The following is a 23,701-nucleotide window of genomic DNA, read 5'->3' as shown; positions in this document are numbered from 1 at the left end:
ACCAGACAGGCAGGTGATTTCCTCTCTGGTCTGCTTGTCCATCCTGCACCAAACAATCTATGTTTTTAACTATTGAATCAGCTGCTGCCAGGATCCCTCCACCTCCTAGAGAGCTTCCCTTGACACGAAAGGATAGCTCTTCTTCCTCCAAGGAAATGGTCCATTCAAAAGAAACATTCCCATCTGCCTCAGAGCAACACTCTTCTTCCTCAAGCCCCCCCTTCTCCCCTGACAGCAGAGGCGCTATCTTCGGGGGTGCATCTTTAACATCCCTGAAGACTTCACCCACCAACCTCTCTGCCTTTCTTAGCTTTTCCGTGTCTTCCTGTAGCTTCCTGCTGAAAATCTTGTACCTTTTTATGCCACAAATGTTCTGATTTATCTTTTTGTCCCCCCCCTTTTTTTTTTTGCTAAAGTGCAACAGTACCTGTTCAGGTGGCAATACTGCAGCAACACAAGGGACACATTGCAGGAACGCAGAATGATGTGCGGGCGTGTGGTGATCTAGCACTAATACACCATTGTTGTGTCAGTGGCATGCTGGCCACAAAAAACATCTACTAGTCTGGAAGGGCCCTAAGCAAGGCAAGAGAGGAGAAAGGTTCTGCTCCTCTCAATTGAGAAGGAATGCAGGGGGGAGGATGTTAAAATAGGATGCCCAGCCCTGCTTTATACGCAGGTGGGGTAGAGATGTGAACAGCAAACATGGCAGCTGACATTATGTTTCGTTTGGTTCTAATGGTTCTATTATTTTTATGCTTTGGTTGGTTACTTTTATTTTGCATTTTGTAGCCCGCACTGCTATCTTGAATTGGGTTGGGTTATAATGATTTCAAAAACAGATAAATAAAATATACTTTTGTGATTACTCACAAGGTAGTTTCTGTTTGCCTGAACACTCTAGCAGTGACCAATACAGGAAGAACAGCAGCTTAGGACTAATGTCAGTGAATGTGAACGTTAGGATAGTAGAAGTACTTCACTTCCAGATTTCCATATATTTATAAAGTATTTCAATTAATGTAAAATCAAGGAAGAAAGGAAGAAGGACAACACAATCAAAGTTTTAAATTTAGGAGCAAAACAGAGCTTGTATTTTCTAAATAAGTAAAGAGCATATAAATATAAAAGCAGCAAAAAACACAAAGCATCAGTCCAAATGTTGGAGCCAGAGGGTATTCCCACCATCTAGATTTCTTTCAAATATCATTGTTATTAGTTGTTCCATTAGGATTTTTAATTTAAAAAGTGGAGTACAACTAAAATATGTTTGGTGCTGACTGTCCTTGGAGAGGGCAGTGTCGACAACTGGCCTTCATTTAAAATAAAAGAGACAGAGTATAATCTTGTGTCACTCTGTTTTCGTATATACAGATCATTTATCTTCTGATAAGGGACCATCTTTCCTTAGAATTAACAACTTCCTGGGCAGCTGGATCTCACAGATGAATTGTTTCGACAGTATTCCTTTTCAAGGTCTCTTTACTTATCTGAGATTCCCTATCATATTAGAGGAGAAGCAGATGTATTTCAAAACAAATTCATGCCTCTTTAAGACATGAAACAAAAAGGGGGAAATGTAAATGGCGTAACTATGAGGGGCTCTTGACTGGCTTCAAACCAGGTGTGGGGAAGCTCTCCCTCCCCCCCATGTTGCTGAATTACAGCCCCATTATCCTAGCAAGCATGGCCAATGACCAATGGCTTTCAACTGATGCGAGGTCTTGTGTTTCGTATAATGGCGAGTCACAGACTCATGCTGCGAAGAAGGAGGTTCGAAACTGATAGGATTACTTAGGTGGTGTGTCTTGTGGTTGTTGTTTTCATTAGAACCTGTAACAGTGGCCAAGATTCTCACTATTAAGATTCCTTGGCTTGTTGGCAGAGTGAGGTTCTCCCCGCATCCACCTACAGGAGTTGTTATTTTCATTTTTTAGCAACGGATCACCAGTGATGTCCAATCATAACTTTGTCCACAGGCCCTTCCCTACATTTCAGGCACCACCAACACCGTTCCCTGTCATAAGGCTGCTTATCTCCCACCCCAGACAACAGTAGGCCCTTGAAATTACCACTTGGAGCAAGAGTGCGTTTCTCCATAGGAGGGGAATTGAGGACAGGACCATGAGGGGGATGGGTGGGTGAGGAGAAGCAGCTCCCACTCCAACAAGGACAACATGTAGTGCCTGGAGAAGAGGTGGCAGCCCTCTTCATCCCCATCTCTTCTAGATATCCCATTTATTGTACCACTCACAGCCCCCATTCCCTGCTTTGCCCACTCATTATTCCCCACTTCCTCTTCCTTCTCACAGGCTCCACACACGCACCATGTCTTCCATGCACGGAGCAGATCACTTGGTCTACATTGGATCACAACCCACCAGGCTGCCATATTGTATGACTTGCTAAGTGACTGTGGTGCCACCTTGTTGGTGATACAGTGGAATGATTCTGGCTCTGAGTCCGTCATATGCTGTGTTGTCCTTCTGAACTCTTTAAAACCCATTCTGCCCTTGTCGTGCTTTACCCCATTTTAATCAACGTGCTTCCCCTCCTTCGCTTTGCATTCCCCTGTCCTTTGATATATTTTGTGGATGGGCTCTCCATGGGCCCTGCTTCCTTGTCCAATATTCTTAAACTAGATCCAATGTAAGTTCTGGGGGCACAAACCCTTGTCACTACTGGTAAGTAATTTTCTCTAGGAATCTATACTTATTGAGCCAGTTTTACTTTTTTATTTTTTATTCTGTTGCTTTGCAGATATTCCGTTCCAGTCAATTTTATTTGGTTAACTATCTGCCTTATCTTTGAGTTCCTTTAAACATACATTTTTTGGTGAGGTTTGCCATATTTTCAAGGCCATACTTGATACACCAGATGTGCACCAGATGATGCAAAGTAAAATACATGGATTTTAAAAAAAAAGTCACATTTTTTTCCTTGTTTTTGTTTTCCCTTTTTGCTTTTTGTGCTCAAATGGCCCTCCAGGACAAAGACAAAGTAAGTGACGGCCCACCTTTTCCTGCTCTGCCCTATAGTGGGAATCTCATCGTCTATTTCTGAATTGCTCTTTTTGAATTTATTTTTTTTTATTTTTTTTACTTTCTTTTTTAAAAATACCAAAACACCCTTCTGTCTCCATGTCCCAAAAGACATGCATTCCTCCCTTCCTCTTCTCTGCACTTCCTGCCACATTTGCCTGTTTAATTTCTTTCCATTCTTCTTGCTTCTGTTTTCCTTTTACTCGTCTTGAGTGTCCTTGTCTTTGGAATTTGATTGCCCAATTTCTGAGTTGCATCCAAATGAGCCTTTGCCCCATCTTGGGTTCTTGTTTTTAGAGTCTCTCCGCTCCCTCATTGTCCCGGTTTCCAATCCCCTTCATCTTCCGTTTCCAAAACCGCAGTGATGCTTTCATCAACCATTTGTGACAAAACCACAAAGGAAGAAAGTTGGGTTGGGGGTGGAGAAAGAGACCTGAGCTGAAAGAACCTTCCTCTGTGAGAGACTGTTGCCGCCCCAAAAAAATCTGTCTTCACTTGATGCCCCGGTGTTCTAGGGAAGAAAATAAAATGAATGATCAAAAGGAGTAGGTGGGCACCCTAAGTATGGAAACAAGCATTGTGCCACACAGCTGTTGGAAAAACACCCTGGGGGTGCCCCTTCTGCAGCCCCCAAACTCCGAGTGTCCTCTGGTATGCGCAGCTCTGGAAAAGGCATTTCCCTTCTTCTCCAGTGTGCTTCAGCAGCATATATCAAATGATATGTGCACACTAATCTTCTAGCAAAACATCAAGAAGCATGAGACTAATCTACGTATTTATTTACTCACTATGGAGCAGTCAAGTAATTTTGTTGTCCCCGAAGGGGGCAATGACAATAAAGATATTATTATTATTATTATTATTATTATTATTATTATGTACAGACAAAGGAGTCATGGCGTCCTCTCTCTCCAGCTCCGAGAGGGAAACAGAGGAGCAAGTAAAAGCAAAAGTACAGTACAATAATACATACAACGGAAGAGATAAGACTGTCTTCCGTTCCCACACTCTTCCCAGACAGGCATGTGATTTACACCAATCTCACCTGCAGCATCGGAGGCATGAAATACTAACATCCTCCCCCTTTTCAGGTAACCGATGTTGCATAGGCTAACACAGCAGTAAGTGAAGTAAACATACAGTTGTCATACGCATAGTATACCCCTGTAGTACCTGTCCCACTTGTGGGACTACTCGCCACTGGACTGGCCTCATGCCTGACCACCTTGCACTTCTGGGTACCTTCCTTCCATGGGACTAGAGCCCTAGCTCTGTTCCTGTCGTGGGCTATAGTGGGGCGAAGAACCTGTGGTCTTTTAGATGTTGTTGGGATCCAGCTCCCACTCTCCTTGAGCCTTGGCCATGCTGGCTGGGGCTGATGGGAACTGGAGTCCAACAACATCTGGAGAGCCACAGGTTCCTCTTCCCTGGATTAGACCCTACTTCATCATGTGCATAAAGTGTGTCCTCATCTGGCAGTTTTATATGGGTAAACTGCTGAACTAGAGTTTGTCAGCAAACGTTGATTCCTGATTTGTTTAGGACTCATTAATCAAGATCACTGACTTCTCTCCCAGTACAGATGTTTTAAATGAGCATTGCTGAAGATTGCATTATTGCCAATGACTGCTGCTGTGAGCTTCCCGTGGGCTTATCTTGTATATGTCTAGGCTTCGTATAGAAATGCCACAAAATTGTCTCTTCCCTTTCATGGCCTCTTGAGAATACTTATTTCAGCTTATCTAATCTAGCTATCTTAACCATTTAACACTTTGGGCAAATTCACAGAAATTGGTGTAGGTGGCTTCTAATCTGTATAGTGTTTTATAGGCAAGGCGAGCCAACATAAAGCTCATTCATTTAACCAGAAAGCATCCTCTCGTGCATCTATATGTAATAAAATAACCAAGGAGTGTCGTAGGAGATTCTCCAAGCTCTCTCGCTCCTGCTTTGGGAAGGGGGCACCTGATTGGTCAAGATCTAGCAGCTCAGCACCCTCCCATCCCCCTCCCAAGGCTGGAATTGAGAACAACCAGAGTTTCTGGGTTGTGTGTGTGTGTGATTTGGATATACTGGGAAATTAGGTAAGAATGAGATCATCAGCTCTGAAGTGACAAGCCCCATGTCTTCTCATGGTGTTTCATCAGTTCCTCAGCCCTTCCCTTTTTTTGCCCCTGGAGGTGTGGCGTGTGTTTGCCTTGCTAAAGGCACAACCTGTTTCTTCAACATCCTACATAGGCCAGTGAGTCGGAAGAGAATGGATCTGACAGCTTGATGCATTCCATGGACCCTCAGCTGGAGAGACAGGTGGAAACCATCAGGAACCTTGTAGACTCCTACATGGCCATTGTCAACAAGACCATCCGTGACCTCATGCCTAAGACCATCATGCACCTTATGATAAACAATGTATGTATCCCAAAAAACAGTCTATGGGACTGCATGTCACCTAGGACAGTGGAGGCACAATGGGAGGTAACAGCTAGAATGGGAGACTAGGACTAGGAAGACTGGGCCGTTGGCATGCATATTGTATTAGGAAAAACAGTCTTATATAAATGCTTCTTCAAAAGTGGGTCCAGCTGCATTCAATGGGATTTACTTCCTGTTAAGTAAGCATAGAGTAGCAAAAATAGATGCTTAATATTAGACAAAGGGGCCTGGAACATCAGGGTAAGGTAAAGGTAAAGGGACCCCTGACCATTAGGCCCAGTCGTGACTGACTCTGCGGCGCTCATCTCACTTTACTGGCCGAGGGAGCCGGCGTACAGCTTCTGGGTCATGAGGCCAGCATGACTAAGCCACTTCTGGCAAACCAGAGCAGCGCACGGAAACGCCGTTTACCTTCCCGCCGGAGCGGTACCTATTTATCTACTTGCACTTTGTCGTGCTTTTGAACTGCTAGGTTGAACTGCTAGGAATCTCAGGGTAGGGGCTACCTAAAAAGTGGCCTAGGCGGATAGCAGTTTAAATGTTTCTATTGCAGATCTACTCTGAATGGTGACTGCCTCTGTTTCCCCCTTTGGTAGACAAAGGACTTTATCCACTCGGAGCTGCTGGCAAACCTGTATTCCTGTGGAGACCAAAACACACTGATGGAAGAATCAGCCGAGCAAGCCCAGCGGCGCGACGAGATGCTGCGCATGTACCATGCCTTGAAGGAGGCACACCACATCATCGGGGACATCAACACCACCACCATCAGCACTCCCTTGCCTCCGCCGGTGGACGACTCCTGGCTGCAGGTGCAGAACATACCGTCCGGACGCAGGTACCCGAGGCTCAGGGGGAGGCCCCTGCAGACCTTCCTGAGGCCTCTTTTAGCAACTTAGGTGGGCCCCACTCCTGGAATGGGAAGCTTGGGCGCTGGAGCATTGCAGCTCAGCAAAGCAGCCACATTTGTGCTCACAAAGCATCGCAGGGGTCGCTGGGACCTTGGTGCTCACCCAGCGCACAAAAGGCTTGTGGAGGATGGAGGTGGATGGCGGCCAGGGGCGCCAACTTGAATAAAATGGGGAAGGGAGGTAAGCCCCGTCCCGCACAATTGATCACAAGACATTCTGTACACACACGATTTGAATGGCAATGTTCATCCACTTTGTGGGGCTCAGCCCCTTCAAATATTTTATTGGGGCCCCCGAAGAGATCCCTAGGAGGGATTGCTGCACATGGTGTGTACACGATCCTCACACCTTTGCCTCAGGTAAACAAGTAGGCTGTGGTAGTGTTGCAAATCCTGTAAACACTACTGCAGGATTTGCACCTACTTGGCAAGAGACCATGAGGCAAAAGACATATTCACCAAAAGCATGGGTGCCTCCCTCCCTCAAAATGCTGCCATCTCCCTTGAAAGTGGTTTTGTCTCTAGCCTGAAGGGTTCTTTAAATGTGCCAGAGCACTTTGCCGCGGCAGTGAAACCCTCTATCTGTTCAATAGGTCTCCCACATCCAGCCCTACACCCCAGAGGAGAGCTCCTGCAGTGCCCCCAGCCAGACCTGGATCGCGAGGCCCGGCTCCTGGACCACCGCCTGCTGGTGGTCCCACTCTGGGTGGTGCTCCTCCTGTGCCCTCTAGGCCTGGGGCCTCCCCTGATCCTTTTGGGCCTCCCCCTCAGGTTCCATCTCGGCCCAACCGTGCACCTCCCGGTGTCCCCAGGTAAGTCTGGCTGTGCAGTGGGTGGGCGGGAAGGGGAAAACAGCCTCCGGCCACCAGCCGCACTAGAACCTCATGAACCTCAGCCCACTTCCCAGGGAGTCAGGCCCATTGAACACAGCGAGGATTCCTCCAGAGTAAATATGCTTAGGGTTGTGCCATTAAGGGCCTCTCCCGGTGCTCAAGGTAGTAACTGGATTCCCCAACTGCTGCTCATGAGAACCTGCTCATTCTTTGCATGCTGAGCTTCCCTTTGGGAGAAGATATTGGGATCTTTTTTTATCCTTTGGTGGATCTGAGGAAAAGGTGGTTTGGGAGATCACTGGAGGCAGCAGCACTGCCTGGAGTGGTGTGCTGGTGTTGAAGAAGATCTGTCATAATGGCTAGGTGCAAGGGCCTCGTTAGGGAGAAAGCCTAGGACAGTCCTGGCTCCTATAGTGGGCCTCAAATCACCTTCTTCCACCATTTTTAAAACTTTGCTTAGGTTGTCCATCCTGGCAGCCAGGGAAATGTGGGCATGGTTATAAGGAAGCACGTTCCGAAATTTAGGAGAGGCCAAGTTCAGTACAAACAGGAACTACTTATGCAGATTTCATGTAAATCTGTCTCATGAGCTACTGCCCCCAGACCTTTGAACGCCTGGGAGCGCAAGATGTAAGTGAGAGAATTCTAGAGAATTTCTTACTAAGCATTTTCTATCCTTTTCTGATGCAGGGCTTTCAGTCAGAGTAGGAAGTCACTTCAGTCTAGAGTCTTAGGGCTTTCTTGTGTGACACCACCCCACCTGTCCAGTGGTTCTTGCAAGAAAGAAAGTGTTATATTATTGATTGAGGAGGAGAACTGTATTTCACCCCCTTTGTGATGAATTTCCAAGGTAGAGAGCCCCATAGAAACAGACCCCCCACTCCAGCCAGAGCAACCAGGTCCTCCCTGGGGGAAACATGGTTCTGCCAACTTCTCTTTCTATAACATGAAGAAAGTTTAGCCAGAATAAGATGTTGCACTTTGGACCTGGCATGCAGAAGACTACAACTGAGAATGATAGCAAAACTTGTTTCCTATAGAACAGCACCACGGACTTTTACGTGAAGATCAGTCCACAAACGAGTTCGGTGGAGGTACTCCCAAGTAAATACGCATAATTCTATGCATGTTTACCAAGAACTTAGGCTGCAGTCCTGACCCACTGCCTGGGAGTAAGCCCCATTGACTTCAATAAGACTTACTTCTGGGTAAATATGGTTGGGAGACTTGCACTGCTAAGTCATACAATGGGAGCATGACCTGTGGAATGCGGTGGGCCTTGATTAACAAACAGACATGTAAAAGACCAGGCTGCTGCACGTGGTTTTGTGTGTCTGGAAATACTTTGTTTTGCAAATGATACAGAAACATTTGGGAAGAGTTTTGTTGCTGATATTTAACTGCTGATCTTAAGCAAAAGAAGGCTGTCTTTTATTTATTTGTTTGTTCATTGTTTGTTTGTTTGTTTGTTTAAATAGCAAGTAGCTGTCCAGAGCTGGTATTGGGGGTTTTTTTATGTGTGAGTAGGGAACTAGGTATAAATGCTTCATTTCAAATAGCTGAACTTGAGAAACTGCTGTGGGAAGATTGTCGATAAAGCTTTTGTTTCAGTGTTGCTTCCTACTGAGAAAGGCTGCTCAGGGTGTCTTAAAGGAGTTGGCTGGGACTTGCCTTATCCTCTTAATTAGCAGAATTTCCTGGCAAAGCCCTTGACCTCAGTTGAAAACATGGATCAGGACTTTTCTGTCACTGAACATGAGGCTGTTTGATCACATTAACTTTTACTATGCTCCTGTTTTTTTGCACCCCTTGAACAGTGAGAAGACTTAAGTCATTAGCAATTCACCTGACCTACAAACTGAGCAAAATTGGTTTTAACAAATCTCAGGAGTTGCAGTTTGCTGAGAATACTCTGCTGGGGATTTCCCCATCACCCACCTCCTCAACTATATGTCCCAGGGCAGTTTCCTCGGAAGAAGGAATGGCTATTTAACCAGTTTAAGTCTGTGGTGCAGATACACTCTGCCATGAGGCAGAGTGAGGTGGATTCCTCAGGTGTCAGGAAAACTGCATGTAGCCTGCCTTGGGCCCCTTAAGCCAGCTCCCTGCCCTTTTGTGTAGGAGATGCTGCCCCTTCGCCAGTGGCAATGCAAGATTTAGCTGTGTTTGTTCTGCTTGATGATTCAGGCAACCCACCAGGTTCCATTTGCTGTACCTTCACATTATCGTTTGAAGTAAAGCACAAAACCTAGAAAATTATAATTTCCCCAATCCCAGCTCTGGGCTGTTCAGCTGTACCACTCTTACTTGTGTGGGCATACTTGTTACAGGATGGAGTCAGAGGTAAGTCCAGAGGGAAATCTCAGCTTTGCAGTGCCGAGAGGAAACCTCCACACTTTCTGCCTGCTGCTCTCATGCGGGCATCGCTCACCCAGAGGTTTGTGGGTGCCTGTGAGTGTGCCATAAAAAGAGCTGACACGTGCAGCTGCAGCATATCCTTAAGGACTTCGCTGTCTGTGACAATTTGCTGTGTAAGTTCATGGGTGCTGCTGTGCGTGAGAAGGCACCCTTTCTGGGGAGGGCCTGTCTCTCATATTGATATCTGATTGTAAGGGTTTATAGACTGGTCACTGCCTCCGACGGCCACTTGGGTACAGGACGGTGCTTGCTGATAATGACCTTGCCTGGCTGAGTGGGGCCTTGTTCCAACCAGATATTTGCTCTGCAAACACACCACAGATCTAGATTAGGATCAGGCATGGACGAGCCTGGAGAAGGTGCAGGACACTGGCTTATGTGTTGGTTACAATAATAATAATAATGAAGAAAAAGCAACACTTTGGCATGCAAATGGTTAGTTATACCCACCTGCTTTCTAGATGCGCAGGGTCTTCTCCGCAGGCCCAGTTCCTTGTTTACAGCATCCTTTGGCCAGGGCCTGTTACCATGTGCTGCTGCTGCTGCTGTCTGTATTGTTGACTGTTCTTGCTTCTCTCTCTCCTTGCTTCTCTCTGCCATTTTCTTCTTCCTTTTCCTTTTTTTGAATTCAGTTCTAATCTGCTTTGCTTTCTGCTGCTTTACCTCTGTGTGCAGTTCTCCCCGTCTCCCCAACACATTTCTCCATTGCCATGCGCTCTCTCTCTCTCTCTCTCTCTCTCTCATCCTCATGGATTATATATTCTATATACAGGCAGGCTGAAATGAATGAGGTTTTGCTCTCTACTTCATCTCCTCTCTGACTTTTATCTCCTACACAACGCCACATTTCCCCCTTGTAAATGTTTGGTTTCTGGGCCTAGGGGCACTGCCAGGCTGCAGCAAAGAATAGTGTAAGGAAAGTGTGTGTGTGTTTGCACACACCTGACTCCTAAGAACCACACCTCTGATCGCCTGTCCATCTGGCAGCGAATGGGAGACATTGTGACCCAGTCAGCTTCCTTCTGGGGTCCCTATTCCTTCCTTGCCCTGAAATGCTTCACCTTTTAATATCATCAGAAGCTGTTTTGTGGACACTTAGAGCATGGGCGTAGGGGGGGGGGGCAGCTGCCCTCAAAAAATCAAGTAAATAAATAAAAATAACTAATTGCGTTGCAGATAACATTCCCCCCCCCAACATAAAGCCTGCCCTCCCCAATAAATCCTGGCTATGCCCATGACTTAGAGCAGGCGTCCTCAACCTCGGCCCTCCAGATATTTTTTTGGCCTACAACTCCCATGATCCCTAGCTAGCAGGACCATTGTTCAGGGATGATGGGAACTGTAGTCTCAAAACATCTGGAGGGCCAAGGTTGAGGAAGCCTGCCTTAGGGGGGGGGATTTCCACAATTGCACAGAAGTGGGTTTTGCCTGCATGACTCTTCCTGAACCTCTGGCAAAATGTCTAGGGGCTGCCAGAACTGGGTGGGTCAAGGAAGGGGGTGGGAGCTTGTTGTTTGCATTGTTCAGCTGAAACATGAAAGTGACCAGTCAGATCAGGTTGTATCCAGTGAAGTCCTACTCAGAGCAAGCCCATTTAAAACAGTGAACCTAAGTTAGTCCTGCCCATCAGTTTCAATGGGTCTGTTTTGAGTAGGACCAATAATACCATATTTACTTGAATCTAATGCTTACCTTCTTGGCCAAATTATGTTGTAAAAATTAAGGTGTGCATTAGATTCGACGGCACATTTACATTTGCCAGCAAATACTTTTTTTACTTTCAACGTTCTAAACATTGAGGTGCACATAAAATTTGATGGTGCATTAGACTTGAGTAAATACAGTAACTTTTTTTATTTGTACCCCACCCATTTGGCTGGGTTGCCCCAACCACTCTGGGCAGCTCCCAACAGAATATTAAAAACACAAGAAAACATCAAACATTAAAAACTTCTATATACAGGGCTGCCTGCAGATGTCTTCGAAAAGTCAGATAGTTGTTTATTTCCTTGACATCGGATCGGAAGACGTTCCACAGGGAGGGCGCCACTACCGAGAAGGCCCTCTTCCTGGTTCCCTGTAACTTCACTTCTCGCAGGGAGGGAACTGCCTGAAGGTCCTCGGCGCTAGACTGAATGATGGAGTGGAAACGCTCCTTCAGGTGTACTGGGTTGAGGCCATTTTGGGCTCTACAGGTCAGCACCAACACTCTGAATTGTGCCTGGAAATGTACCAGGAGCAAGTGTAGATCATTTAGATGCTTTAGGATACATTGGATACAACCATTCAGGGGCGTCGCAAATATATCTTTTGGCCCTCCTTTGGTGTCATGCTGGTTTGTGTGACAAAATCCCCCTGGGTGGATCGGCGTGGTGGTGCTCGCACTCCCGGCGGACGGATTTCATCGTGAAAATCCACCTGCTGATAACGCAAATATGCCCGGCAATCAGCCTGGCACCTTCTGGCATGTGGCACTTGCGGGCGGTTTTATGCAATCGGTGGTCAGATTTTCATGATATTGGCTGGCATATCAGTTTCGTGGCCAACCCTCCCTAAAAGTCATCCCTTTGGGGGTGGGTGCCAGACACCCACTTTGGGGTGGGTCACCCACTTTGGGGTACCCTAAAAACAGCTCAACAATTTTGGGGTGCCCTCTCTAGAAATTGCCATGTGGGGGGGGGGTGACAAAAAAATTTTCACACCAAGTACCAGCTGACCTTGCTACGCCTCTGCAACCATTCATGTCTCAGAAAAAGATATATACGGTATGAAATTTTGACAGCGTCCAGGAAAGTAGACCTGTTAGGCTGTTGCATTTTAAAGACAGTCTTATAATACATTAGAGACCTAACACAAACTTTTTCTGGACCACAAGGGGACTCAAATGTCCACAAATATTTATGCTACAGCAATATTTGTTAGTCTTTAAGGTGCTGAGGTGCTGATAATACTTGAGTGGCTCAGCTCAAATGATCTCCAAGTGTTTCCAGATTCTCTCTCCCTCTTTCTCTCCCCTCCCAACTCTTTTATTACACTCCGTCGTTGGCCCACTCCTACTCCGTTGGTCAACAGCCCACAGATGGCAAGTCAGTCCTCCTTGCTCCATCTCTTGTATATAGAATAAGAGAGTTCACGTTGGCAGTTGGGCTTGAGTTTGCTGGCCACAAGTGAACAGACAACCATCTTCATTTGTTGCTGTTCTGTTTCTTCTTCTTCTTTGTTTTTCTTCTTTTAACACAAATTTGGCCTTCCCACATTGCGCGGGGAATACTGAAGGGGGGCCCAGCATTTCAGCCTTTGAGCTACACACGTTTGTGTGTGTGTGTGTGTGTGTGCGTGCGTGCACTTCATCAATGGGTATCAAATCTTTGTTTGCTTTCTTTGAAATGTGTGCATGAGAGAGAAAGCCTGTGCACAAGAGTGTAAAGCCTGCACCTTGTTTTCTGTGTGGAGTATTTTGGGGTAGATCAATATTTATACAAATGCCAGGTGGTAAAAGGTTGAGCACACGTAATAATTATTATTAAGGCTGCAACCTAAAGAAATGAATTCTAATAAGACATGGGACTTTTGAATTGGTTATTTGTTGATTAAGTGCACATAAATTTACATATTGTTTCTGAAGCAAGAAACATCCCCTCTTTATAATTTTAGATGATCCATAGGTTGTTGCGGACATCATCTTAGAAGAGTTAGTCCTACAAGATAGAGAGAAAGGGGAGGCATATATTTTTAAAGATGGCATTTGCTGTTTGCAGTTTTTATAAGTGCTTGCATATGTTTAGAATGTTAACTGGGGACAGATAGTAGGTTAAGGCTGCAATCCTATACCCACTTACCTGGGAGTATGCACCAGTGAAATACTTCTAAGTAGGTATGTGTAGAATTGCACTGTAAAGGTCTTTTTAACAAATTAATTTACAAGGTCTATGAGCAGGGCTGAGGTGCATATGTTTGCTTGTGTAGCCCTGAAGCTGTGGCCTTGTTGTTACCCAAGTGTAAGATGCTGTTGAATATAACCTTACACCTGACAACTGTTTGGTGCAGCGATGGGGGAACCTGTGACCTTGTTGCTGGACTGCAACTCCTATCAGCCTCAGCCAGCATGGCCAACAGCCAGGAATGATGGGAGTTGGAGTCCGTATGCACCCGGGGGGGGGGGAGGCTTCAATCTAGCCACCTCTGGTTTAGTGAGATGGTCCAGTAATCTGAAGAGGGCAGCTTTGGCAAGGGGAATTTTCACACAATATAATGAGAATAGTCCCTGTTTGGGCATGTGTGTGAGTAGTCTTAGTTCTGAATGTGTGAGAATGCAGCTTCTGTGTTTGATTGAGAAAGGAAGTCATTTGCGTTGTAAGTACCTTAAAACACCTTATGTGTGACTTGTGGGAGAAGGCTTATATTCTTCCTGAAGTGCATTGCTGCCAGACAGCTGTCTTCTAGGAATTACCCCATCTGAGCAAGACAAGGGAATCAGTTTTCCTGCACTAGCAAGATACTGGGGTGCAAACTTTGTGGAAAAGAACAGCTGACCCTTCAGATGTTGATGGACTCCAGCTCCCATCAGCCACAGCCAGTGATCAAGGCGATGGCAGTTAAAATACAAAGATCATCAGGGGGACACAGAAGGTGTACCTTTCAAATAGACATTCATACCTTGAACGATGCAATTCTGGCTGTGGATCTGCATTCACTCTTATTTGGAAAGACGTGCAGACTTCCAACCTGGATTCAGTTTGGGAGTAACAGTTTTGCCTGTTTCCAGTAGATGCCAGAGGGCTGATTGGCCGTCCTTTGTACCAATCCTGGAATGTCTCTTTTCCTCTTTAGCCAGCTGGCTGTGCAAAGTGCTGATTGGCTGACTCTTGTGGCACTTCCAAAGTCAGTCCCCGGCCACCCGAACAACATTTTAACTAGACAAGTGAGTTAGGTACCTGGGGGGTGGGGAATGGTGTGGGTTTTTAAAAGCCTCCCTGAAATGTGGAGGGAGGGGCAGAACTATATGCTGGAGTCTGCTTGGCAAGGCATCCAGCACATTTTGCTGCCTCTGGTGAAGAACCAGATGGCTCCCTCCCCCTCCCCATTTGCCCTCCGTGTATAAAAGTCAGTCAGGCTGCTAGTTAAGTCTTATTTATTATTTTTAATTCATAGAATTTATACAACCTTGATTGTAAAAAACAAGAAACAGATAAACCTCAGAGTAGTTTACAAACAGACTAAAACAATAAAACGGGGTAAACAAAAAAAAATATGACTCATTAAAACATTCAAAATATTATAGTATTTCATACCTTTTACACACCATGTACCCCAGCATGGGTTCCAGAGCAAGGCCCTCTGCTGCACCCAAGGGCGCAGGCTCAGCTCTGTCCCCCAACACCTTCGCCACACCTCTGCACGTGCACGCCCACCCCCAAGTATCTGCTGCCCAAGGCAGCTGCCTCACTTTATCTAATGATAGGGCTGCCCCTGGCAGGAGGAAAGAATACCCTGCACTCACTTCTGGAGGCAGGTAAGTTTGTACACAGCCTGCCAGTCCTTTTGTGTGCCACTGCCCTTAAAGTGCCAGCGGCCACATATCTGTGGGTGGCTGAAAATGTTGGCTCGTGCACAGATGTGCATGGTTGTGGCTGTGTGAGTGTGCATGGGGTGCAAGTGTCCTGGCGTGTGTCGTATGTGTCTGTTGTACATGCTGGTGCAGGCAGAGTTTTGTACCTTGCAATGGAATTGTGGTATGCGAGGATGCAGACATCCTTGTGTGTGCGGTTGTGTGGGTGGGTGGGTGCAGCTGCAGATTTCCATCTTCCTTTCATTGTCCTCGCACATGTATGCAGTATTGGTCATTGTGCTTTTTCACAAGTATCTGTGTGCACGCACGTGTGCATGTGCACACGAGTGTGTGACTCATTTTCCAGACTTGCGTGGCCTCTTGCCTCAAATTGTCTGAACAGCCATGTTGCTCTCATGTTGTCTTTCAGAATCACTATCAGTGACCCTTGAAGATTGGCAGCTACGGTACGTTCTTCACTCCCACTCACCCCTGCCTCCCTCAGCCTCTAGTGATGCATGACTCAGTGTTAGTCTTATCCCACCCAGCCATGCCTTCCCATTCCCCTGTCCTGCCACCTGCCTCTCCTAGGTAGTTCTTAGAGATATCCTGGCCTTCAGAAGCAGGCCCTGCAAATTCCTGCTCGTTAGAGCGTTGTAGTGGAAATGTGGTGGGAATTTTTTTACTGCAATTAAATTATGTGAAAAGAAAATAATTTCCCCACCGCCACCATCCCTAATAGTCCTCTTAAGTCCCATAGAATTGGACAGCTGGGAACATGATTTTGAGAGGGAGGGAGGAAGAGAGTGAGTTTGTGAAGGCTACACCATTATTAAGGGTCTTTTCTCCCCAAGCTTTCTTCCACAAACATTGGCCAAAGCAGACCACTGGTCCTTCCATCCCAGGATCCTCTCCTCTGACTGGACTCAGGAAAAGAGGGAGGCCTCTCCCATCACCTTCTGCTACCCAAGGTCCTTCATCTGCTTAAAAAACTTGTGTTCCTCATGCCCATCCCTATGTCTCGAGTTATGTCCCTAGCATTGCTTCCCTTCAGATTCAGAAGGAGAAATTAGGCCCTGGTGAGCTTTTTTTCATCCCGTACATTTCACTTGGGCTGGTACCAGAGCAAGACCAAGTCTTTTGGGGGCTTTCTCCACTCTCACTGACATCCGCTTGGGTCTCTGGGTAGGGTCTCCTTGCAAACCACGAAGACTTCCCAGCTCTCTTCCGCTGGGTTTGAAACAAATCATTTAATAATTCCCCGACGCCATGCATCTACACCTAGAAAAGGCTTGCCCTGTTTAAGTTGTGCCACCCACACAGTTGTTAAAGGCACAAGGCATCATCTGCTTTATTCCTGTAACTTCTCACAGCAAGCTGCTCCTGTTGGAAGAATGACTCTCTTCAGCAGGATATAGGAGATACCTCACATCCCTTCCTTCTGAGAGCTTAGCAACAGTGATTAAGTGACACAACATACTCAGCAACACCAGAGCACAGTATCTGCCTAACAAGCCTTAGGACATTGCATCAATGTTTTGCTTACTAACTTCCTGTTTGATTTACTTTTTTAAAAAATGAAAGCTAGTCCAGGAGGGAATGGACATGGAAGACCCCAAAATCATTCAAAATTCTATCCCAAAATGAACTTGAATTCACCTTTATTTCACCCAACAATTATGGGAACTACTTTCAGGTGTAGTCCAGAGGTTTGTGAACCAGTTGAGTGAACTTTGTTCCGCTGGACTAGTTCATTCCAAGCTCTGTGACTTAAGAAACATCCCAACCCCACCCCAAACCCCCACCACTGGCACACAGCACCCTCCTTGTGAAACACAGCAGCTTGCAATAAAAGTTGCTGGGTCTCAAACTTCCCACTGAATGTGCTTAAACTTAACCCCTTTGGGATTCTGGTTCCATATCCCTTGGTACTGTTTTATTTGGTGTGGTGTGACTCGCAAGCCTCACACACTGACACTCAGGGATGCACAAATTTCATGGCCACACCCCTGCCATGGAACGCTGCCTTATTTGTTCCTTAACAAGGTGACCAAGTCTCAGTAAGTTCTTTGATCTATCTAGATACCTAATTTCACTTTATCCCTCCCATTCTATAAGATGTTCAGGATAATGTACATAGTTCCCTGCCTTTATCTTCACAAGATAAAGTTTGGTTGTGTGACAGCGACTGGCTCAGAAAGCTTTGTGACTGAATGGGGATTTGAGCCCAAGTCTCCCTAGTCTTAAGTGCGGCACTCTAACCATTACACCCCTACTGCCTTGAGATTTAGTCAGCTTGTTCCACGTTGAACTTGTAAATGTGAAAAGACTGAAGGAGCCAAGCATCTCATTTGAACTTCGTGCTGTAAACTTTATTCCACCTTCTGACCCCTGTACCCATTTTTTTCTTCACTGCAACAAGAGAGCTTTTCTAAGCCTTTCTTGCCTTCTCTGCTTCTATTTTCCTTTCTCTCTTCCAAAACTTTGCAGCAGCATATTTGTTGAACACCAAAGAAGGGCCTTTGCAAGCATTATTTTCTTTGGGGTTTCCAGTTAAGGTAGGAAGAGAATTCACAGCAAAAGGTAGGGCAGCAAAAGAGATACTTCGGCAATGAGGAATTGAGTATTAATAGGGCCCGGTGGGCAGTAAAGAAACCCAATTGCAGATTCTGCAGCTGAGAAAGACAGGTTCTAAGAGTAACAGAGATAATAATAATATGCATTACACAACTCTACTTAGATTCACAGGATTTATTACACATTCAGTAATTCAGTTCCCCTCGCCTGCTTCGTGTGCATGTTTGCGTGTGCGTGCAAGAATAGTTACACAAGCAAAAGGGTTTTTTTCCTCTTCATAAACATGAGGACCAGACAAATTGGTTTTGTTTTTTGAAGTGTGATTATAAAAATGGTGTGGCCTGGGCCAGGTGACAGGTGCCTTTCTGGCACAGCAAACCAGTGTTCTGAGTGGCTCATACAGCCTGTTCCACAGCAGTAATGAGAGAGAAGGGAAAAAGCCTTGGCTTTTGGTATATCCAAAGCAGGGACGATGTTTTCTTGCTCCCTAGCAAGCTCCAGTTAGGAAGCCCCCTGTCCTGGGGGTTGTTTGTTGCCAGGGGAGCAGTGAAGCAGGAGCAATTTGGCAGTATAATAAATCACACTGAGCTAGAAAATCTGTTTTATTGTTATTTGTGACCTGAGAGGCTGACGCTGTGTACACACTACAGCTTTTAAGCATATTTGTAGTGCAGTCTTTCCCTTCCAGAATTCTGGGCACTGTAGTTTCAGTTCCCAGCAAACCATAACAAACTACAGCACCCAGAATTCTGGAAGGGAAAGACTGCATTATGAACGTGTTGTTAAGGAATAAGATGTGTGTGACCAAAGGGGTGGGCAAAGGCAGCAAGCTGTGGAATTGCAGTCACATGAAAGAGGCAGAGATAGAAAACGTTTTGTACATACTTGTCTTTGTACATGAATGTAAAATCTTGAAAAATGTCCCATTGTGAGGAGTATCTCCTGTAAATTTAATTAATCAATCATTTTTTATATTGTCACAGACCTACTAAGACAGAGTATACACAGAATAAACGCCATGAGCATTAAAACATACACTTACTTAACATACGATTACAAAAGATAAAAGCATGGGATACAAATGGAAATTAGCATGAATCTTCTTACGAGACCTTTGAGCCTAGAACAGGAACCTGGCCACTAATTCTGTTGTTATTATTTTGTATCAGCCAAGAAATATTCCAGGTGCCATTCCTGTGTCCTTCTGGGGTGTTTATTCGCAAGGGGGCAAAGTAGTCTGTTGCAGAATGGAGGCAGTTAAATCTGGCCTTGTTTCTATTCTATAGATGCAAGGCCCATCTCTGGCCATTGACTAGTGGTTAGCACTCACTATGGGATTCCAAAAAAGGGATGCAAAAAGTTCGAAAGAACACTCTCAACTGTTGAACTAAATTCCTGAATCCATATCGGAACGACATACAGCAGCTGAGACAAGATGTTAGCCTTATATACTTTCACGGCAGCAGGGATAAATTGTGCTCCCTTACTCTAGAAAAAATGGAGTCCCACTTCATTGTACTCTGAGCAGCTTCTACCGCCCATCTGTATGGGGGTAGTCCAAGAAAGAGTGGAGGAAAACATAATGCCCCAAGTATCTAAACTTCTTGATTTGTGTCTATACGCCAACCACCTATTCTCCTCTTACTTATAAATCTGCATCTAGAAAAGACCATGATCTTTGTTGTGCTAAAATTAATTGTAGATGCATTATCCTTACGTAATACTAGAATGAATTTTCAAGGCCTGTTTTGGACAGAGGCGTAAGTACAGCATTTCCTGCCTTCAATGATAGTAAGACTTCAGCCCCTGCCCTTCTAAGTTTGATCAAGGCCATTGGTGTGGAGGAAGAGAGTGAGCGGAGAGCAGTGGCGTTCAGGTGGAGATGGTGATTTCTCCCTGGCACATCTCTGTATCATCCCCAGTGAACCTGTAGCTGTGGAGTGTGAGAGGTATACCATGCAGCTCAGGGAGACTGTAACTCGGTGTTCCATCATCACGGCAGTTTTGCAGTAACTGACTTGCTTCCAGAACATCATCTCTTTCCTGCTTCCTGCCAGCCCTCCTCAACAGCAGCTCAGAGGTTGCCATTCAGTTCTTGCCAGGCTGTTTGGTTGCAGGAGCTGGTCTTTTTGAGGAGGCTTGGCTGTTGCCCGTTCATCCTTCTGGGACTCGCTGTTGGGAAACTTTGCCTGCCCAGAGCCTGGATTTTACAAAGAGCACCAAGGAAGTCACAAACAATCATTTCCCTTCCGGTTTTGAGAGAAGAGCTGCATTTGCAGCCTTCGTGCATTACAAAGTTCCTATGCAACTCCTATGTAGCAAATGCTTTTGTGCGTGGAGCATGATGCGTTATGATCCTTCACACCTCTAAATAGCCACACAGTACACATGCTGGGAAGCTCTGCATCCTCAAGGCAGTGCTGACTTTAGATCACTACAAAATAGAGCCTTGTTCTGGTTGGAGCTCATTAAGCGGGGGGGGGGGATACAAATGTAGGTTTGAGAGAGGAAAATGGTAGACCAAAGCAAACTCTTCCATGGTAAAGGGCAAGCCCTGGTGACAACTTCTGCTCACAGTGGTTTACATGCATGTAGGACTGTCACACAGATAATTTAACTTCTCTGTTAGTTATATTTATTGTGCAAGAGCCCACAGATATGTTTATCCTAGACTGGGCTATGGCCATGGAGATGGAGAGCCCCTCTCTGGGATACTCCCAATCTGTTCCCAGACACCCAACCTGATCAAGCCTCGTGACATCCATACACAGTGGCAATCCCCACCACCCCACCCCCACCATCAGAAGGGTTATGTGGCAGACTTGCCTATAATACTGAGACTATCCAGTAACTTAAGGTAAGTTCCCGGAAGTGAATCAGCACTGGAAAAATGAGTGCTGCCAAGGTTTACAGCACCTAAAAATGGATGCACCAGGATATGAATTTGCTTTGCAAAAATTAAGCCACACTTCAATCTTTTCTCAAGGCAGTTCACACAATAAAAATAAAACAAATATAATAAGATAGTAACAAAATTAAAAAGCATGAATTAAAACAGGCAGCAATAAAATAAAAAACAAGCTAACATCACATGGAAATTGGCAGAGGCTGGCACCTGCCTGTCTCATGCTGAAGCAGTTTGGGGTGACATAAACAAGGGTGAAGCCGTTACTAGAGCTGAAGGACATACCTAAGAGGTGCTCCACCTTCAGCATCCAGCAGCTCAAAGCCAACCTCTGACCACACCAGTCTGACAGTATGAAGCAGCCCTTGGTTGTTGCTGGAGAGGTTCAAAAAGTCTGGGAGTTGTCAATTGGAGGAGGGTGGAGGGAGGCATGCTGCAACCTAATTTCTGACTAAATTTGTTCTAGGGTTATAAAGAAGTGTTTGAAAAAGCTGGACTCAGCTAGTGGTCAAGCTCAAAAAGGTGCCCTTTACTCTCAGAGCAGGGGGTGCCTGATCCAGACTGGCCGGCAACTTCTGAAACAGCACCTCCCAGAGGACACCACCCATTCTGTGTAACATTGCTCCTCACTCGCTTGGTATAGTAGCATCACAAAGGTTGTGCTGCATGCTTCTCAACACTTACCTGGGTACCAGGACCTCCTTTCTGGAAATTGGACTCTGGTTTCTAGAGATCCTTCAGTGAGATTCTAAGTGAACACCAGTAATCCATGGGGATTTCATAGATCTGTGTCAAGGGTGGTTTCTAGTCTTCCTTTTTAAAGCAGCAACAGTGAAATTGATCCATTTTTAAAAGGCTGTGAATAACAGCATTGCCCTCTCTGGTCTATGTGAAGGCCAAGGTCCTGGTCTGGATGAGGTGGAGAAGCATGTAGGGATTGTGACTGACCGCCATGGCTAACCTCTGTGTGTGTGTTCTCTTCTCGTCTTTCTTTCTCTTCTTCTCTCTGCTCTCACAGCCGGAAGGGCCCTGCCTCACCTACTCGACCCACCATAATCCGACCAGCTGAACCGTCCCTCTTAGATTTATAACCCGAGGCCTGTAGAAAGCTGGCAACAAGTTCTGTGCCCGGGGTTCTCCCCGCCCCAGCAACCCAACCCCTTGTTCCTCCCACAGGCACCTTCACTCCCCTCCTTCCCCCATGTCGTAAAATGCTCGTTAGTGATTGAGCTCTTCTTCGTCTTCTCTCGTGCATCCTGTATTGCTTTGTGAGCGTAGAGTAGTCCTAGTTCAGTGGCATGGGGAACTTGGAAGGACATAAGATCTTTGGAGCATTGTTTTTACAGGAGCATTGCTGTGCACCAAAATGGCAGTTGTGGACAACCTGCCTGGTCTGCGCATAGCATCCTGCCTGCGTTGGTTAGCTGTAGCCTCTAGCTCTAATCTATAGCTACGTAACAATTCCCCCCTCCCTACTGTAGTTAAGATGAAAATTCTGGAAGAGGCTAACACATGAAGATAAATGTTAACAAAAACGTTTTAACATTCTTGGTAACTTCTGGTATGTGGGTTTGAGAGTCAAAGTGCAAACTTTAGGGAACAGTTGACACAGCCTTCTCTCAAGCTGGGGACAGGAGAGCAGTTGTGGAGGGCTTACTGAATAATGCCGTCTTGCAGACCAAGAATTCTCTCACTATCTCGAGGTGGAAGGAACCAACACAATGTGCTACCCTCCGTTTTTTGAAGTAGCAAAGGAAGGTTAAGAGAGGCTGGTATTTCCAGGCAGCTGGCTTGTATTACCACTTACAACTGACTTTCCACAAAGCAGGAGAGAGGTTGATAGCCTTCCTCTCCACAGAAATGGACTATCTAATATTTCCAGGAGTGGGCTGTGTGTTTTAGTGCAACTACCATTGCTTCAGACAAACAAACAAAAACACTACTCGTTTGATGTCATGACGATTCTGTTGATTCTTCCAACCTTCACTTCTTGCATGCTGATGGTACAAATATGTAATGTGGGGGGAAATGTGTGTAACTGCTAGTCTTGACATCCTCTTCTCTGGCTTCTTTATGTATATGTTGAGGGGTAAATATAGAAATATTTAACGTGGGGTGGGGGAAAAGATCTGCAACATCCTGTCTTTTTGAAAGCCAGCTTTAGACATCCTCCTTGGAAAATTTCAGCCATCCCCACTTACAATTTTTGTTCCTTTTACCCCAGTGCTGTTACTTTTAATTTTCTGTTGAAGATCCTCGACGTCAACTTCTGATGTCCAATCCTTTCCATATTTTAACTGTTGTTTTACATTTTTGTCCCTCTCCCTCTCTCTCTCCCCCCTTGTTTTTTCTTTTGTGTTCTTGTCTCTCTTTCCTTGAATTCCAGCCGCCCTGGCAAAGCTAGTCCCTCCCGCCCGGAGAGTCCAAAACCACCATTTGACATGTAACCCTGATCCCTTCTTGAGATCCATCCTTTATCTGCCTCTTAGCTGTTCTGTCCTGGAATGGTCCAACGCACATGTTAAAAACACAGCTTTGTTCTGTTGTAGCTTGTGGCTTGCACATATCAGATGTGACTCTAGTGAAACTGGCTTTTCTTCCTCCCAGTTGCTTTAAAGGAATTTAAACAAAAAAATGAGCTATATTGTAGTAATGAGAAACATATCTTTACTGTTATATAAATATCTATAAATATCTATAAATATAAAGATCTAAATATATATGGTGTCCAGATGTTTTAAGCCTTTAATGCTTCTGATGTTTGAGTTTAGCAAATACTTGAGTAAGGAGATTATATATAATGTACACATGTGCACCCAACAAAATACAACCCACACCCAGAAGTCTGAGATTGTCAACTCCCTGCTGTACATGGTTGGGTTATTGTTGCCCCAAAATTGTGGTGAATCTTCGCAGTGCTGCTAGTATCTGTGATGCTGTCTGTGATCTGTCAACTCTTGTTTATTGGCTGAAAAATAAACTATTATTTCTGTATAACCGAGTACTCCATGTCTAGAATAAAACACTCTCTCAGTG

General features: G+C 45.4%; 1 protein-coding gene across 20 annotated transcripts in view; it reads left to right on the top strand.

The window, feature by feature from the left end:
* DNM1 (dynamin 1) overlaps positions 1 to 23,701 on the top strand; it is a 129,376-nt gene extending 105,675 nt beyond the window's left edge. For 7 of the 20 annotated variants that reach the window (XM_082208867.1, XM_082208874.1, XM_082208872.1 and 4 more), the window contains 4 exons: positions 5,280 to 5,450; positions 6,071 to 6,312; positions 6,978 to 7,196; positions 21,684 to 23,701. In XM_082208867.1, the coding sequence (XP_082064993.1) occupies positions 5,280 to 5,450; positions 6,071 to 6,312; positions 6,978 to 7,196; positions 21,684 to 21,756 (705 nt within the window). In that variant the 3' untranslated portion in view covers positions 21,757 to 23,701. Of the gene's footprint in view, positions 1 to 5,279; positions 5,451 to 6,070; positions 6,313 to 6,977; positions 7,197 to 8,257; positions 8,312 to 15,613; positions 15,651 to 21,683 lie in introns of all 20 variants that reach the window. The other 13 variants (XM_082208865.1, XM_082208870.1, XM_082208875.1 and 10 more) reach the window with 8 other exon arrangements.

This window comes from Podarcis vaucheri (assembly GCF_965113315.1).
Source record: "Podarcis vaucheri genome assembly, chromosome: Z".
In the NCBI taxonomy this organism is placed as follows: Eukaryota; Metazoa; Chordata; class Lepidosauria; order Squamata; family Lacertidae; genus Podarcis; species Podarcis vaucheri.
This window is presented reverse-complemented; position numbering and strand designations above follow the sequence as displayed.